Here is a 16767-nt window from a genome sequence, read left to right as displayed (position 1 = left end):
TATAAAGAGTAATTTTACAAAAAAATGTATAGTTATACATATTGTTGGATATTGTTGTTGTTATAGGCAAAAAAAAAAAAAATGAGAAAAGATATCATTTGACCCTTGAACTTGGCACGAAAACTCAGTTTGACAACTAAACTTAACTTGTATTTATTTACCTCCTTTAACAACTTTCATCTTAATTAAATACAACCCCAAATGCTGATGTGTAAAAAAAAAAGTAAAAAAAAATTAAGAGAGTGAAAAATATAAAAAGGTGGGCCGCTGATATATATATATATATATATATATATATATATATATATATATATATATATATATTTATATAATTAAAAATAAAATAAAAATAATATATAATTAAAAAATAAAATCAAAATGCACCTTCTTCTTCACTAAACAACCCCGCCCCCACCACCATCTTCTTCTTCCCAACCCCCCACCCCACCCCACATCCCCGCGCCCTCTTCTTCACTCTACCGCCCCGCCCCCACCACCTTCGTCTTCACAACCCCCACGCCACGCCACAGCCCCCCCCCCCCACCACCTTCCCCCTCCTTCTTCTTCTTCACAAATTCCTCTTTCTCTCTATATTCTCATCATTCTTTTCTTACCATTTTCACCATTTTTTGGTTTCTTGATTTTGATTTTTGTTTTCTTTCAAAAATGGGGTTGCTAATAATAATAATAATAATAATAGCCAACAATAACAACCAAAATAACCAATTTAGACGAAATTGAGAAGGAATGGGATGAAATTTGGTGGGGTGATGGTGGGTGTGGGTTAAAGATGTGGGTGTTGTTCTTATGGGTGGTTATGGTAGGATGAGGAGAAAGAAGAAGAAAGAGAAGAATAAAAAATGAAGGGTTGGTAATTTTTGACATGGCAATAACGTGGTGAGGATGACGAACTGTGGATTGTTCAATCATGGCGGCGTCGGCGGCGGTGGTAGCGGGGGGGTTGAGGAGAAAGAAGAAGAAAGAGAAAAGGGGGAAAGAAGAAGAAAGAGAAAAAAATAATAAAAGAAAAACAAAAAATAAAGGGTTAGTAATTTTTGACATGGCAATGACGTGGCAACAATGTGGCAATGACGTGGCGCGAGTGTAATGCACCTCCCATTGTGAGAGTGGTATTATTTTTTCAGGGTGGTAAATAATTGAAATGAAAGTTGTTAAGGGGGGTAAATAAATACAAGTTAAGTTTAGTTGCCAAACTGAATTTTCGTGCCAAGTTCAAGGGTCAAATGATGTCTTTTCTCAAAAAAGAAATTAAATAGAGGGGTAAAATATAACATAAAAAATTAGTTTTAAAGAAAACTCAATAATTATAATGAAATGTCGTTATAGCAAGGGATTGTTATAGTCTTATAGAAGAAGTTTGACCGTAATTGTGATGTCTAAGGTGGTAGGTGCAAACGAAAGAATAGTGGCCGGACAAAATAATCCCATTAATAAAATCGGCTACTTCAACCAAAAAACAAACAATAAGGCTGTTTTGCTGGTGTAATATCTTTTAATTAATCAGAAACAATATTGATAACCAAATCAAACAAGCAACATAATCGAACCCTATCTGTGCAATTAATAATAAGCAATGGTATGAACTTTTCTTCTCTCTTTGTAACTTGTATGTCCAATTACATGAATCACTCGTGTTATGGTACAATAGATTTGTCCTAATGCACAAAAACTCATATCCTTTGAAGTGTGTGATAAGTTACACAAATATAGAAAGAGTAACACAGGGGCAAGGTTATATGGTCCGAAGGATTAATTGAATTCCAAGTAGACATTTTTGCATTTTACTGAATCATCTCGTTAGAAGTTATAGCTCTGTCACTGATCGGTGAATAATTCAATCTAGTATTTGGGATTGGGATGGTGAAGAAATGTCAGCATCTTCAACTGAAATTTCAGTAGCATCATCAACAGTACTAGCACTGCTATTAATAGCTAGCCTTTCAATCTTGAGGTCTGGTCCATTGCTCAACATTTCCTTTTCCAGATACTGGCAATAACTCTCGAAAATTCGTGAACTCACATTAACTCCAAAATCTAGTAAGAAAAGTAGCTCCAACTCTAGCTTGTTTAATTCTGCATTGCTTATTCCTCCAATTCGGGCATAGAATGCATTGTCGTAGTGTCTGAAATACATTTTAACAACAAAAATATTAGGATATCATAAATGGCTTCAACACCGAGGCGGATTCAGGATTTGAAGTTTATGAGTTTGTGCGCCAGTTTCAAGTTATTATACAATAGCTAGTAATTGATATTACTATTTTCTTATTAGTCCATTCAAAAAAGAATAAAATTATTCTTATATTTCTTTATGAAAACTTTTTAAGCCACATAAATTCTGTAGACTGTTTAAGATAACAATTTTAATTTTTTTTTATAATTACATATATTATGACATATTTAAGAATACAAGTAAAACAAAGGGTGCATCAATTGTAATGCTTATCAAGAAATTTACCTATATTCAACTGTAATTTGATCTTATTGTATAAAAATGGGTGTATATAATTTAAACTCATTACTTATTGGCATGTTTAGAGAGAGCAAATTAAAGAACTTACGCATCATCGAGCATTTTGGAAGCAACCATGACACTGGTGACAATCAGCCTATGCACATTCAAAGAAACGAGGAGTGAATCAGGATACTTATGCCCCAATCTGTCAATATACACATACCCCACCACAAAACAAGACGGGCTACAATTCGTATACTTGTATAATCTCTCCAAATACTTTGGTATACTTATACTCGGAGCTCGAACCCCATGAAACGCATTAAAATTCTTCCCTAGTACCCGTCTTGGGCCGCCTTCCCCGTTGCTGATAATTCCATTATCAGCACCGCGGCGGCCCAACACTAGCAACTGGTTGTTTCGCGCCACTAGCTTTTCGAGCACATAGGATAAGATGGTTAGGACCCGAGGAGTGGCGGTGCTCGGCTCGGGCCGGCGGTGGAACTCATTGTCGATGGCGCCCTCGTTTAGCATTTAAGGAAACTACTGTTGTGTTGAGGAAATGTTGAGTATAGTTTGGTAGTTTATTTTGGAAGTCGATTGCTTGGTACCGGTCGCACGTTATCTCGTTGAGTTGTTTTCCATCGTGGGGTGTTGGACACGTGTCACTGAACAAGACAATACTTATATGTTGGTTTTTTGAAAGAAAAAATAAAAAATTCTACAATTAAAGGGGCAAGGAACAGTTATTGGAATGCTTCTTATATCCTCATCTTTATCAGTGAACGGTCAAAATAAAAAAAAATGGAATTTCGGTTTGGTTTCAATTTAGCCAACCTTATCCACCCTCAATGAGCCAAATAATCCTTTCATTCCAAAATAAATGATTTTTTGGGGGTGCAACACACCTCTTGAAAAAAGTTAACTAAAGACATTAATTAAAGAGTAACCCGAGAAAGACATTGTAACGACCCGTTTGGTCGTTTAGCACCTGTGAACTCGTTTTCGCTAAAATACCCTTTTTTGGTTTAAAGGGTATTTTTGACTTGCAGGGATTTGTGGCACGGTGATTTAATTGACGGATACTTTTTGAAATATCTTTTTATTTAATATGTGTGAATAGTTTATTTATAGGAATATAAGTTTCACACATATAAGGTCTAAGTTGGTAATTAAAGTATTTGGCGGAAGGACTATATTTCTACAGGTGGTTAAGTGAATAAGTAAATTGTAGAAATTAATGGGAATAATATTTGCACAAATATATAAGGCATGAGGTGAGAGTATTTATTTTATTTTACTTTATTTGGCTAATATGCTAATGGGTTGGTGGACTAAAACGCAATTGTTTGGTTATTAAATAAATGATAAAAGAAGTGGGTCAAGCTCATTGCCTATTTTGGCTGAAACCATGTTATAGTGGTGGTGGGAATAAAATACCTAGGGAATTAAAAAAAAACTACTGGGCATAACAATAGACAGAAAACGAGTGGAGGAAATATATTTTCTTGGAACAATTTTTAGGGGTACATCAGCGTGGGCATCAGGTATGATAATACTTGGTTTAAGTTTTATTTGGTTACTAAAAGAAGGTAGAGGAATCCTTGTATAGTGGTGAGTAATAATGACAGAACGAATGAGGATTTGGTGAGAATTGAAAAAATAATAATAGAGCGAATGTTGTTGTATACAATTTTGTGTGTACAATTTGGGTTCTACTATTTGGACTTTACGGAGGGAGTAATAAATTTGTTAGGTAGGTAGTAATGATGAGGATAAAGGAAAGTTACAGGTTAAAAGTTTTGCTACAATTCTAGTTTCACTGTTTCGTTCCATTCTTTCTTTTTATTCGAATGTTGACTAGATTTATTATTAATAATTATGGTAGTGGTTAGGATCAGTAATGATGATGGCAATCATGAGTCCAATAGTATTCTTTTTGAGAGTTATATTAGGCTATTAGAAGCCACTGTTTCATCCTTTTCTTCGTTTATTGTTGGGATATTTTACTTTGGAACTAGAATGTTAAGATATTGGTAAATACCAATTGAATATTTAGTTATGGGTAAAACGAATTTACACTAAAATTCAAGTTTTTCCCTTGTGGGCCTGAAGTCACTTTTCGGGATGCGTTTTGAGTGTCGAATATAAACATAGAAATATGGGTGTCCTTAGATTCGTATTCTAACGTAGATTTCATATTTGATAGACTTCGATCGTTCAGAGGCTCTACGCAAAGGGAAGGCATTGGCTTGATCGTTCGTGGCACCCACTCGGCATTGAGGTAGGTTACGGTCTACTTTAGTTAGACTCTAATTAGAGAATCGTATGTAGTTGTAGAAAGTGACGGGGATAGCATGATAGGCCTTCGGGCATGAAGTGGAGGTGAATTCCAATTAGGCTGGTTTTGTCAGCTGTTATGTGGGCTTGTCGCCAAATGTGTTATTTCTGTGATTATCACTTGGTTGTATCTCCGTCACATACTAGTTCACTCATCACATGAAAAGGAATGGTAATATTGATAATTGAACAGTGGACAGTAATATGACTTGTACTTGTTGATTTATATTGGTGATATTGTTGAGACTAATATCATGGCATGTTTTCCATATTAGTGTTGTGAGGATTGGTGACGTGAGTGATTGAGAGACTCCGAGGTCTTTGCCGGAGATGGAGAGTGATTAATAGCCTCCGAGGTTTCTGCCGGAGAGCACGAGTGGTACATGGACTTCGCGGGTCCCCCATGGGTCATGGCTTTGAGGCACTGCCCTTAGCATGTGTGTACGAGAGTGGAGTGAGAGAGGTGACTGATGCATTGCATTGCATTCATCCACTCATATATCTGACTGATCATTTGGTGAATTATATCTGCCTTAGTTGATTTCATGATTCCTTTAAACTTTACTTGTATGTGATACGTGACCATACCTGTTTGCTCTATATGCTACTTGTTGGTTTCAACTTCTTCATGCATTATCTAATCATTGTCGGCCTATGATGTTTACCGGTACAAGTGTGTACTGATACTACTCTTGCTGCACTTTTGTTGAGTGCAGAGTACGGTCCAGGTTCCAGTTCTACACCCCGTGGCTGATACGCGAGGGTGACATCTTTCAGTCATTCAGGGTGAGCTACTTGGTCATCCGTGGCCCCTGAAGGGCCTCCTCTATTTATTTCTGCTTTTTGTATTTGACAGACAATATGTAGCCTTCGGGTATTTTCAGACTTATATTCCGTACTATGTTAGCGCTCTTGTACCCTCTGACCAAATTTTGGGGTTGTCGTGACATTTTTAGTTATGATAAGTATTTAAGACTCGATAACTTATTTTTATTGAATTTTTCGCTTATTTAACTTGTTATTAGTAATGTGGTTCGCCTACTCGGAGGGATAGTGTAGGTGCCACCACGACTCGCGAATTGGGTCGTGACAGACATACTTGTACATTCACCATACATAAAATTGTTGGGTTTAATTGATAGGTTGAATGAGAAATGGAGGGAAAAGAAGTGGAGGGAAAACTGAGTTGTTCCCTCTTGCTTTATGAAATAAGCATTTGTCTCTCATAGGTGGTGGAAAAAAAAGTTCTTCTATTTAAAAGTAGGAGCACTCCTTCGTGTTGCTAAAGGGTCAAGAAGAGGGTCTCCCCTCGCGCCGTCGTCGCTCGGCTCGGCTTCGGCTTTGATTGATAATCTTTTTGGACCAAATTTCCTTTAATTTTAATTATTTAATTAATTAAAGATCCTGACCCGCGACCCGACCCGTTTTCTTTCTTTCTCGGATTAATTTAAAACATTTCCCTCAGTTTTTTTTCCAACGGAATTTTTCTGAAAGGTTGCAAACTTTTCTGAAAAGTTGCAAACCTTTTCCCAAACAGGCTATATATTTCTGTTGATCCTCAGAATTTTTACTTACGAAATTTTCTGATATTCATCTTCTTCTTTTCTGCACTTCTTAGAACTCTCGTGTGATATACTACCTTCGAGTGGTTCGCAGTCACCTTAATTTGCTGTACCGCTATTTTGGTGAGTAAATCGTTCTATCCTGGGAGGAAAGATTCCAAAACCTCGGGTACATTGAGGAGAATAATTTCCTTAAGGACACACTGTGAATTCAGTGGGCTCGATTTGGTTTTCCATATGCTGTTCAAATTATTTTCCAGTTTCTGTTAATTTCATTTTCTACAGTTTTGCAGAATCTGTCCAGTTTCTGTTTTCTGTTTTCAGAAATTATTTTTTACTGTTTAAACGATTTTGCAATACAGTTTGAAGAACAATCTTAAGGAAATTATTGCTTATATATTTTAATATGTATTCTGTTTTGGAGACTAAAACCTTCTGGTTTTCTACTCCGTTGAAATTTTTCTAGTCCAACTTGAAGAACATAAAAACTTCGTTGGATTATTAAAGTTCATAACAATGACGCGATTTGAAGAACATAAAAACTTCATCGTGAAATAGATTCTGGAAAAAGAAAAAAAAATAATAAAAAAAAAATAAATAAATATATATATATATATATATATATATATATATATATATATATATATATATATCTTCTCTGTTAACTGTTCTGTTTCATTTGCCATTTATTAAACAGTTTGTCAATTATTGACAGTGAAGAATAGAAACAGAAAGTGATGTTAATGCCCCTAATGGAACTGCAACCGTTGGTGCGACTGCTGGTACTACTGTTGGTAATGTTGTTGGCGTGACTGTTGGGCCGACAAATGTTGCATCGTCAAGCCGTCCAACTGCTGCATTCGCGATGGCACCGGCAGAGAAACCAGGGAAGTTTTCTGGTATCAACTTCAAAGGATGGCAACAAAGAATGTTCTTCTGGCTGACTAGTCTAGGCATGCAGAAGTTCACAAATGAAAATCCTCCTGCTACTGAAGAAGGAATGCCTGAAAACCAGCGCTTTATGATTACTGAGGCTTGGAAGCATGCAAATTTTTTGTGCAAAGGATACATCCTTAGTGCACTAGATGATGATCTGTATAATGTCTACAGTTCTGCCAAAACTTCAAAAGAATTATGGCTTGCACTCGAAAAGAAGTATAAAACTGAAGATGCATGCTTGAAAAAATTAGTGGTTGCAAAGTTTCTTGACTACAAGATGACAGACAGTAAAACTGTTGGAACCCAAGTTCAAGAACTCCAAGTCCTTATCCATGACCTTATTACTGAAGGTATGGTGATCAACGAGGCATTTCAAGTGGTTGCTGTGATTGAGAAGTTGCCTCCTTCATGGAGAGACTTCAAGAACTATCTGAAACACAAGCGTAGGGAAATGTCGCTGGAAGATCTTGTGATTCGCTTGAAGATTGAGGAAGATAATAAAGTTGCTGAAAAGAAGTCGCGTGGAAATTCAACGATTATGGGAGCAAACATCGTTGAAGAAGCTGCTCCAAAGAATAAGAAAAGGAAGAAACCTTTTGGAAAGAGTAAGGAGCAGAACAAGAAAACATTCAAGGGCAATTGCTATAATCGTGGGAAAACTGGCCACAAAGCCCCAGATTGTCGTCTCCCGAAAAAGGACAAAGGAAAGGGACAAGCCAATATGGTGGAGAAGAATGATGACATGGATGATCTGTGTGCAATGCTATCGGATTGCAATTTGGTTGGAAACCCAAAGGAGTGGTGGCTTGATTCTGGTGCCACTCGACATGTTTGCGCTGTAAAAGAAGCATTTGCAACCTATGCTCCCGCTGGACCTGAAGAGGAACTTTTTATGGGAAATACTGCAACAACAAGGTTGAAGGATATGGGAAGATACTTCTGAAGATGACTTCCGGCAAGGTGCTGACTCTCAACAACGTTCTGCACGTTCCAACAATTAGGAAGAATTTAGTTTCAGCCGGCCTACTCGTCAAAAACGGGTTTAAGTGCGTGCTGGTTAGTGAGAAAATTGTAATAAGTAAGAATGATATGTTCATAGGAAAGGGCTACCTCACCGAGGGCCTTTTCAAACTCAATGTAATGGTTGTTGACAGTATTAATAAGAATTCAGCTTCGTCTTACTTATTGGAGTCAAATGATTTATGGCATGTTCGTTTAGGACATGTCAACTACAAAACCTTGCGAAAATTGATTAATTTAGAAGTATTGCCTAAATTCAAGTGTAACAAATCAAAATGTGAAATCTGTGTTGAATCTAAGTTTGTTAAACATCCATATAAGTCTATTGCTAGGAGTTCAAATCCTTTAGACTTAATCCACACAGATATATGTGATATGAAGTCATTACCATCACGCGGTGGGAAAAAGTATTTTATAACTTTTATTGACGATTGCACTCGATATTGTTATGTGTGTTTGCTTAATAATAAGGATGAAACAATTGATGCATTTAAGCAATACAAGAACGAAGTGGAAAATCAATTGAATAAAAAGATAAAAATGATTAGAGGTGATAGAGGTGGAGAATACGAATCTCCTTTTGCAGAGATATGTTTAGAATATGGAATTATTCATCAAACTACTGCCCCCTACACACCACAATCAAATGGAATTGCGGAAAGGAAAAACCAAACATTAAATGAAATGATGAATGCTTTATTGATAAGTTCCGGTTTACCGCAGAACTTGTGGGGGGAAGCTATCCTTACAGCTAATCGAATACTCAACAGGGTGCCCCACAGCAAAACACAATCTATTCCATATGAACTATGGAAAGGAAGAAAACCCAACTTGAAATATTTCAAAGTGTGGGGGTGTTTAGCAAAGGTCCAAGTTCCTTTGCCCAAAAGGGTAAAAATCGGATAAAAAACTGTGGATTGTGTTTTTATTGGCTATGCTACAAATAGCAAAGCTTGTCGATTTTTGGTTCACAAATCGGACAATCCCAAAATTCATGTTAATACGGTAATTGAATCAGATAATGCTGAATTCTTTGAAACCATTTATCCGTATAAACTGAATGTGAGTCGTCAAGTGAAAGATCTAAACGACCGCGAGAAGAACCAAAGGAAAGTAAACCAAGTGAAGAGGATCCAAGGCGTAGCAAACGTTAGAGGATATCTACTTCCTTTGGACCAGATTTTGTGACATTCTTGCTTGAAATGAGCCTCAAACATTTAAAGCAGCAATGTCTTCTTCTGATTCAGCATTTTGGAAAGAGGCAGTCAATAGTGAGATTGAATCAATTTTGAACAACCATACATGGGAATTGGTTGATCTTCCTCCTGGAAATAAACCTTTAGGATCAAAATGGATTTTTAAAAGGAAAATGAAAGCTGATGGCACTATTGACAAATATAAGGCAAGACTTGTGGTCAAAGGTTATAGACAAAAAGAAGGCCTTGATTACTTTGACACATATTCGCCGGTAACAAGGATAACATCTATTCGGGTGTTAGTGGCACTGGCAGCCGTATATGGTCTTGAAATCCATCAAATGGATGTCAAGACAGCTTTCTTAAATGGAGAATTGGAGGAAGAAATTTACATAGAACAACTTGAGGGGTTTGTGGTTCCTGGTAAAGAAAGGAAAGTGTGCAAACTTGTTAAGTCACTTTATGGACTTAAACAAGCACCTAAACAATGACATGAGAAATTTGACCAAACAATGTTGGCAAATGGATTTAAGATTAATGAGTGTGACAAATGTGTTTACATTAAAAATACTCCAAATCATGAAGTCATTGTTTGTTTATATGTTGATGACATGTTGATAATGAGTAGTGATATTGCCGATGTAAATGCTACGAAGCGTATGCTCGCTAGCAAATTTGACATGAAAGACTTAGGGGTTGCTGATTTGATCTTAGGAATTAGGATCCATAAAACTCCACAAGGTCTAGCATTATCACAATCACATTATATTGAAAAAGGTACTTGACAAGTTCAAGTATTTAAATTTCAATGTTGCAAAGACTCCAATTGATGTAAGTTTTGCACTTCAAAAGAATGAAGGTGAAAGTGACTCACAATTGGACTATGCACGAATTTTGGGAAGTTTGATGTATATTATGAATTGTACACAACCAGATATAGCATGTGCTATTAGCAAGCTGAGTCGATTCACGAGTAATCCCAATCAAACTCATTGGATGGCAATGAAACGAGTCTTGGGGTATTTGAAACACACCCAAAACTATGCTTTGCATTATAATAACTATCCCGCAGTAATTGAGGGATATAGTGATGCAAACTGGATCACCGGATCATCTGAAGTTAAATCCACGAGTGGATATGTTTTCACCGTTGGTGGAGGAGCAGTGTCTTGGAAATCATCAAAACAGACATGCATCGCCCGCTCTACAATGGAATCTGAATTTATAGCTTTAGACAAGGCCGGTGAAGAAGCTGAATGGCTCCGAAATTTCTTGGAAGATATTCCATTTTGGCCCAAACCTTTGGCACCTATATGTATACATTGTGATAGCCAAGCGGCAATAGGTAGGGCAGGGAGCGTCATGTATAATGGAAAATCGCGCCACATTCGACGGCGACACAATACCGTTAGACAACTACTCTCTAGTGGTGTTATCACTATTGACTACGTAAAGTCAAGAGATAACGTATCAGATCTGCTAACAAAAGGCCTATCTAGAGAGGCTGTTGAAAGATCATCGAGGGGAATGGGGTTAAGGCCTAGGACAAGTCATCATGGCGGTAACTCTATCTAGTAGATTGGAGATCCCAAGAACTAGGTTCAAAGAGATCAAACAAAGTTATGAATGTCGGTTCAACATTGTCAAATAACTTAACCCATTCTCGTGATAATGACAATGTTCAGAAACAAGGATAAAACCTTAAGGCTTTTTAATGAGTTAATAAAGCATTAAATTTTTTTAATGATTATCTAAGTCTGGCAGAACATGACCAGATAGTGTGTCTATAGGACTACACGTTTAGAAATCACCTATGTGAGTGTTAAGTATAAGTCGCTTCAAGGGGAATGATGGTAAAGGCCCATTCTCTATGCATTCACGAAACCAGGCGGTGTTCATGGCTGAAACGAACACAACCGTGAGAACCATAGATAGTTGAGGGTTAATTGTGTGACTTATGTTGTCTAGTTATACAACAAAGTTCGACGGTTCAAAGATATCACATTTACCGATTGATCGAGTATATCCGATATAAGTTCACTACGGAAAGTTCAAAGGGAAACCTACTTATCCAGATGCAATTAATCTTCGCTTGTATATCACACACTTGTCTGTGCATTCCTTTATCTTATATCCATTCCCCATTCATGTGGGGGATTGTTGGGTTTAATTGATAGGTTGAATGGGAAATGGAGGGAAAATAAGTGGAGGGAAAAATGAGTTGTTCCCTCTTGCTTTATAAAAATAAGCATTTGTCCCTCATAGGTGGTGGAAAGAAAAGTTCTCCTACTTAAAAGTAGGAGCACTCCTTCGTGTTGCTAAAGGGTCAAGAAGAGGGTCTCCCCTCGCGCCGTCATCGTCGCTCGGCTCGGCTTCGGCTTCGGCTTCGAATTCGGTCAAATGATCTGATTGATTGATAATCTTTTTGGACCAAATTTCCTTTAATTTTAATTATTTAATTAATTTAATTAATTATTAATTAAATAATTAATTAATGATCTTGACCCGCGACCCGACCCGTTTTCTTTCTTTCCCGGATTAATTTAAAACATTTCCCTCCGTTTTTTTTCCAACGGAATTTTTCTGAAAGGTTGCAAACTTTTCTGAAAAGTTGCAAACCTTTTCCCAAACAGGCTATATATTTCTGTTGATCCTCAGAATTTTTACTTACGAAATTTTCTGATATTCAACTTCTTCTTTTCTGCACTTCTTAGAACTCTCGTGTGATATACTACCTTCGAGTGGTTCGCAGTCACCTTAATTTGCTGTACCGCTATTTTGGTGAGTAAATCGTTCTATCCTGGGAGGAAAGATTCCAAAACCTCGGGTACATTGAGGAGAATAATTTCCTTAAGGACACACTGTGAATTCAGTGGGCTCGATTTGGTTTTCCATATGCTGTTCAAATTATTTTCCAGTTTCTATTAATTTCGTTTTCTACAGTTTTGCAAAATCTGTCCAGTTTCTGTTTTCTGTTTTCATAAATTATTTTTTACTGTTTAAACGTTTTTGCAATACAGTTTGAAGAACAAAAAGAACACAATAGTTTGAGTTCTTAGTGTTGCCAAGAGAGGTTATTTCATGTGAATCATGATTCTTCCTTGAATTGACATTTCTCTATTATCATGTCATATTTTATGACTTGCCGGTTTGTTAAGCAAATAAGATATGCTTCAGATAAGGCCAGGGCGGACACCAGGAGACTAGTTAAAGGTAGATTTGTTAAGGCTAGAGAATCTTTTGATTATGATCCATTAACAACAAGGTTCTTCTCAGCTAATACAACCAATTTTTGCCTCTTCTGCTTTGCTAAAACATGCCTAAGTATCAAGGTAGAAGAAATATTACGAGAGCTAAATAATTTTTGAAGTAGTCTGTCTTTCATTCTGGCCTGGTCGGGAAGGTGAACCTCAATGATATATATATGCACCATCTTAGTAAACTGTAAACTGCAACAATTCACTCGGGTAAATATTTTTCAGTAGCTAAGTTAGCTTCGGAATTAGAACAGAGACCATAGCATATCTTAGTATATATAATCTGATGGAGCTATGTGCACGAAAAATTACAAATACTTTTAGATTGTTTAGCCAATTTACTTGAGAGATAAACATTCCTCTTCAAGCATTATTTATTCTTTTCCCCCTTAATTCGTGTAATCCGACCTGCTAGAGTGGCATCTACAACCAAAATTTGTTTTATTCTTCAATAACTATTTCTTAGTTCAATGGCAAGTCAAATCCAACTACGTCTCGACTACAAATCAATTCGTGTTGGGTAATAACTTCTCTATATCCATTCCACGCTATTCATTAAATCTTTATTAGTTATTGTATTTTTCTCAAGTTCTCTTTTGACAGTCAGTAGTCTATAGAAAAAGCTATTCGTAGAAGTTGCTTCTGTATTTAGGACAACTTATCAAAATCAGCTAGCTGGCGATGTATTTTTAAATTTTTTTTTTTTTTGCTAGCAATGTAGAACATGAGGAGTAAATTTCTAATATTGCCTCTAGATTGCTCATTTTGTGGATAAGATAGAATGTTAAAGTAATGAACTATCGCCGGGTCTTTAAAAACTACGCAGAATGGAAATAAGCAGACTCTTCAAAGATTATTTCAATTTGATAACATGACACAGTTACCAGATATGCAGAATGATGATTTCTGAACTGCTGAGATTCTGACTAATTTCTGTGTAAGCAGGATTGCAGTGCGCAAATTTAGCAACAATCGATAGTTATCATGATTCTTGATGGCCTTAACCATTTCTACGTGATCAGTGTTTTCTCATGGATAAATTAGCTGACATGTTTTCTTCTCAATATCCATTTTTACAATTTTCATTCTGATTTCCCTCTTGATTTTGTAGGTACACCAGCCAAATGATTCTCAGCTGTAACTTTTTCATTTTTACTTCGGCAACGTCCTAGCAGAATGTGTCACCCTACAGTCTTGTGTGAAACAAACATTTCGATTGTAAGTAAATTCTGATACCAGAGGTGCCTAAAGTATTTGAGTTTCCAATAGGCTTCAACTTGTTGCACTTGGTTCATGGTTTTCTCTTGTTTTATTCTCATTTATTCACCAATTTTTATTAAACCATCTTCTATAATTCCTTTTTGGTCCAGAGATAGCTGATTTTTGGAATTATCATCTCATGGGAATTGTCTATAGGAACTATTTTTCATGATCTGAAGGAAAGGATGGTTGTAGGATTTGATGATAGATTAATCTGGTCATTATCTGAATAAAAAATACTGCACTTGAATACATGCTTCCTCAGTTTGCATTCTTTGGTTCCATATGCTTAAATGCTTCATTTTCCATATGCTTAGATGATCACACTTAACATGCACTAGATCTACTGAAGCAGCAACGTTATTCTAACATTCTTACAGTTGTTGGATCATAAGTTCTGCATGATATTTCCACAAGCTGATAGATAACATCTGCTGGAAGTTGCAATGGCCAACACTTGCAAAATGGATTTCAATGTGCTCCTAAATGAATAATATCATTAACACAATAGTCCTACGGTTCAAGCAACTTCTGATGTATTTAATGCTGATAACCTTTCAAAGTAAGCTGGAAGCTGCAGATATGCAAATTAAAGTATTATCTTTATGCAAAGGTAGGCCGAGAAACTGTCAATTCATTCAAGTACAAACCTGTGACAGTTTTATGCAGCATCAGAAACTGGGTCTCCAGAGGGGTTAAGTCACTGTCCAGAGAAGCTGTGCACAGGGAGTAAAAATTTAATGGTGTATGTATGTGGCTCAGGGCTGTGGCTACTGATGAAGGGATAATTGCACTAGCGAGAACGAATTCTATTAGCATGGAAACGGACAGTGCAAACACTTGAATGGTTTCAAGATGAGGAAATCAAAGCATTAGGATATGTTAGCGGAATCGTAAAAGAAAGAACACAAGATTTAACGTGATTCGGATCAAAATGATCCTACGTCCACCAGAGAACAGTTGCCTTTTTATTATTAACAAAGAAAGGGGAGATTTCCCAATTATACTTAAGAGAATTGCTCTCTCAACTCTCTACTCACTACAAAGGATTGTATGAATTTTGGGATGATGAACAAATAAGAATTGCCTCTCATTTTATAGGCATAAAATGACTTGGGCTCCAAGTGTGCTACATGGCATTTCAATTCTCCTCCACATCTTTGGTTCCAAGCAATGCATCCTTTGGCTCCAAGTAAATCATCCTTTGGCTCCAAGTAATAGAAATCATCCAACTAAAATTGTCACATGGATTTTCTATCACAAGACAAAAAACCAACTCTTTCAATCTCCACCTTGGTTTGCTTCACGAGCATGCATATGAACAACTCCGGCCAAAAATTCTAAGCTTACCGAGAAACCTTGTTGTAAGAAATAAGAAGAATCAAACCATTGTTGAACATACCACCTCTACCTAACAACTGTTCTCTCGGAGTTGCATCAGTTGATGTGTACTCCCGCTAAGTCCTTGCAGTGTGCAAACTTAGCGAGCGACACTATCTTGATCAACATGTCTGCAGCGTTATCGTCTGTGATAACCTTCACGAACTTGATAGTTTCCTCTTCAACAACATCTCGAATAAAATGAAATCTGACATCAACGTGTTTAGTGCGCTCATGAAATCTCTGATTTTTTATCAGATGAATAGCACTCTGACTATCACATCTAAGGATTGATTCTTGCTGAACCAAACCCAATTCCGCCACCACTTTCAACCAGATAGCTTATTTCACCGCCTCTGTTACACCCCTCGTGTTCGTAGTGGTAGAACCTATGGTTTTCTAGTCGAGTATGCCCTTGGAATAGAGACCCGAGCCCGAGTTTGGAGGTAGAAAATGTCTTACCCCGTGTACAATGGTACCAGCAGATATTCCTAGCAATTTATAGAGTTAAAAGTTGAGCGAATCGAATCGACGCGAACTGAACTGAATCAGAAAAATCTGCAGAACACCAGTCAACGTCGACGGGTCGTCGACATGCTCGACGGGCGATCGATGTGCTGCGTCGACAGGATCTAGCAGCCTTGCATCTGCAGGCGCAGGTCGACGGAGCAAGTCGACGGGCCGTCGACATGTCGACCCGCTCGTCGAACCGGACGTTGTAGCCTTTTTGGCTTCCAAGTATAAATATGTGGTCCACGACACTATTCCATATTTTCCTCCCAAAATCAGAAAAACCCTAAGATATTCTCTCCTAATATTTTCCATCATATTAGTGAAGATTTGACAAGACCCGGACTCCGTATACCCGAGATGGTGAAGAGAAAGGTTGCTTCTAAGGTTTCTTCAAGGTTGTGAAGTTGGGGAGTTGAAGTTGGAGTGAATCTTGTGATTCTTGACCCCTCAAGGTATGTACATGACTTCTACCCCTATATTTAAGTTGGTTATCAAGAGTTTAGTGATGTTAAGTAAAGAGAGGATAGTGGTGGAAGTGGTAAGTGGATGAAAGACAAGATAGTGACTTAGGATTATTTTAAGAGATGATTGGGAAGGGATTTGAATATATTTTTGATATATATATGTGTGTGTGTGTGTGTATGTGTGTGTGTGTGTGTGTGTTTTCATTGTTAATGTGAGTGTTGTAGTTGATGTGGGATCGAATGAGAAGTTGGAGAGTTGTAAGCTTACAAGGACATTATTGTCTATAGTTCGTTGAGCTTTATACGCATTTGAGGATAGTTAGTAAGCGAAGTAAATAGCCTAATTAAGCCCTATGCTAT

General features: G+C 37.1%; 1 protein-coding gene across 1 annotated transcript; it reads right to left on the bottom strand.

The window, feature by feature from the left end:
* Window positions 1–1534: 1534 nt before the first annotated feature.
* Window positions 1535–3094, bottom strand: LOC132617428 (cyclin-U1-1). Its single transcript, XM_060332429.1, has 2 exons — window positions 2583–3094; window positions 1535–2144 (listed from the first exon to the last, which is right to left on the bottom strand). Exons 1-2 carry the CDS (start codon window positions 3008–3010, stop codon window positions 1856–1858), a joined length of 717 nt encoding a protein of 238 aa, XP_060188412.1. The 5' UTR covers window positions 3011–3094; the 3' UTR covers window positions 1535–1855.
* Window positions 3095–16767: the final 13673 nt, after the last annotated feature.

This window comes from Lycium barbarum, chromosome 11 (assembly GCF_019175385.1).
Source record: "Lycium barbarum isolate Lr01 chromosome 11, ASM1917538v2, whole genome shotgun sequence".
NCBI classification, from domain to species: Eukaryota; Viridiplantae; Streptophyta; class Magnoliopsida; order Solanales; family Solanaceae; genus Lycium; species Lycium barbarum.
The sequence above is the reverse complement of the archived record's forward strand: the minus strand, read 5'-3'. Positions and strand labels throughout refer to the sequence as shown.

What these genes read in the sequence shown, in the direction of transcription:
- LOC132617428 (XM_060332429.1), bottom strand. Translation starts at nt 3,010, where the DNA reads ATGCTAAACGAGGGCGCCATCGACAATGAGTTCCACCGCCGGCCCGAG. An exon ending in TCCAAAATGCTCGATGATGC is followed by an intron (nt 2,145 to 2,582) that starts GTAAGTTCTTTA and finishes AATGTATTTCAG; the next exon opens with ACACTACGACAATGCATTCT.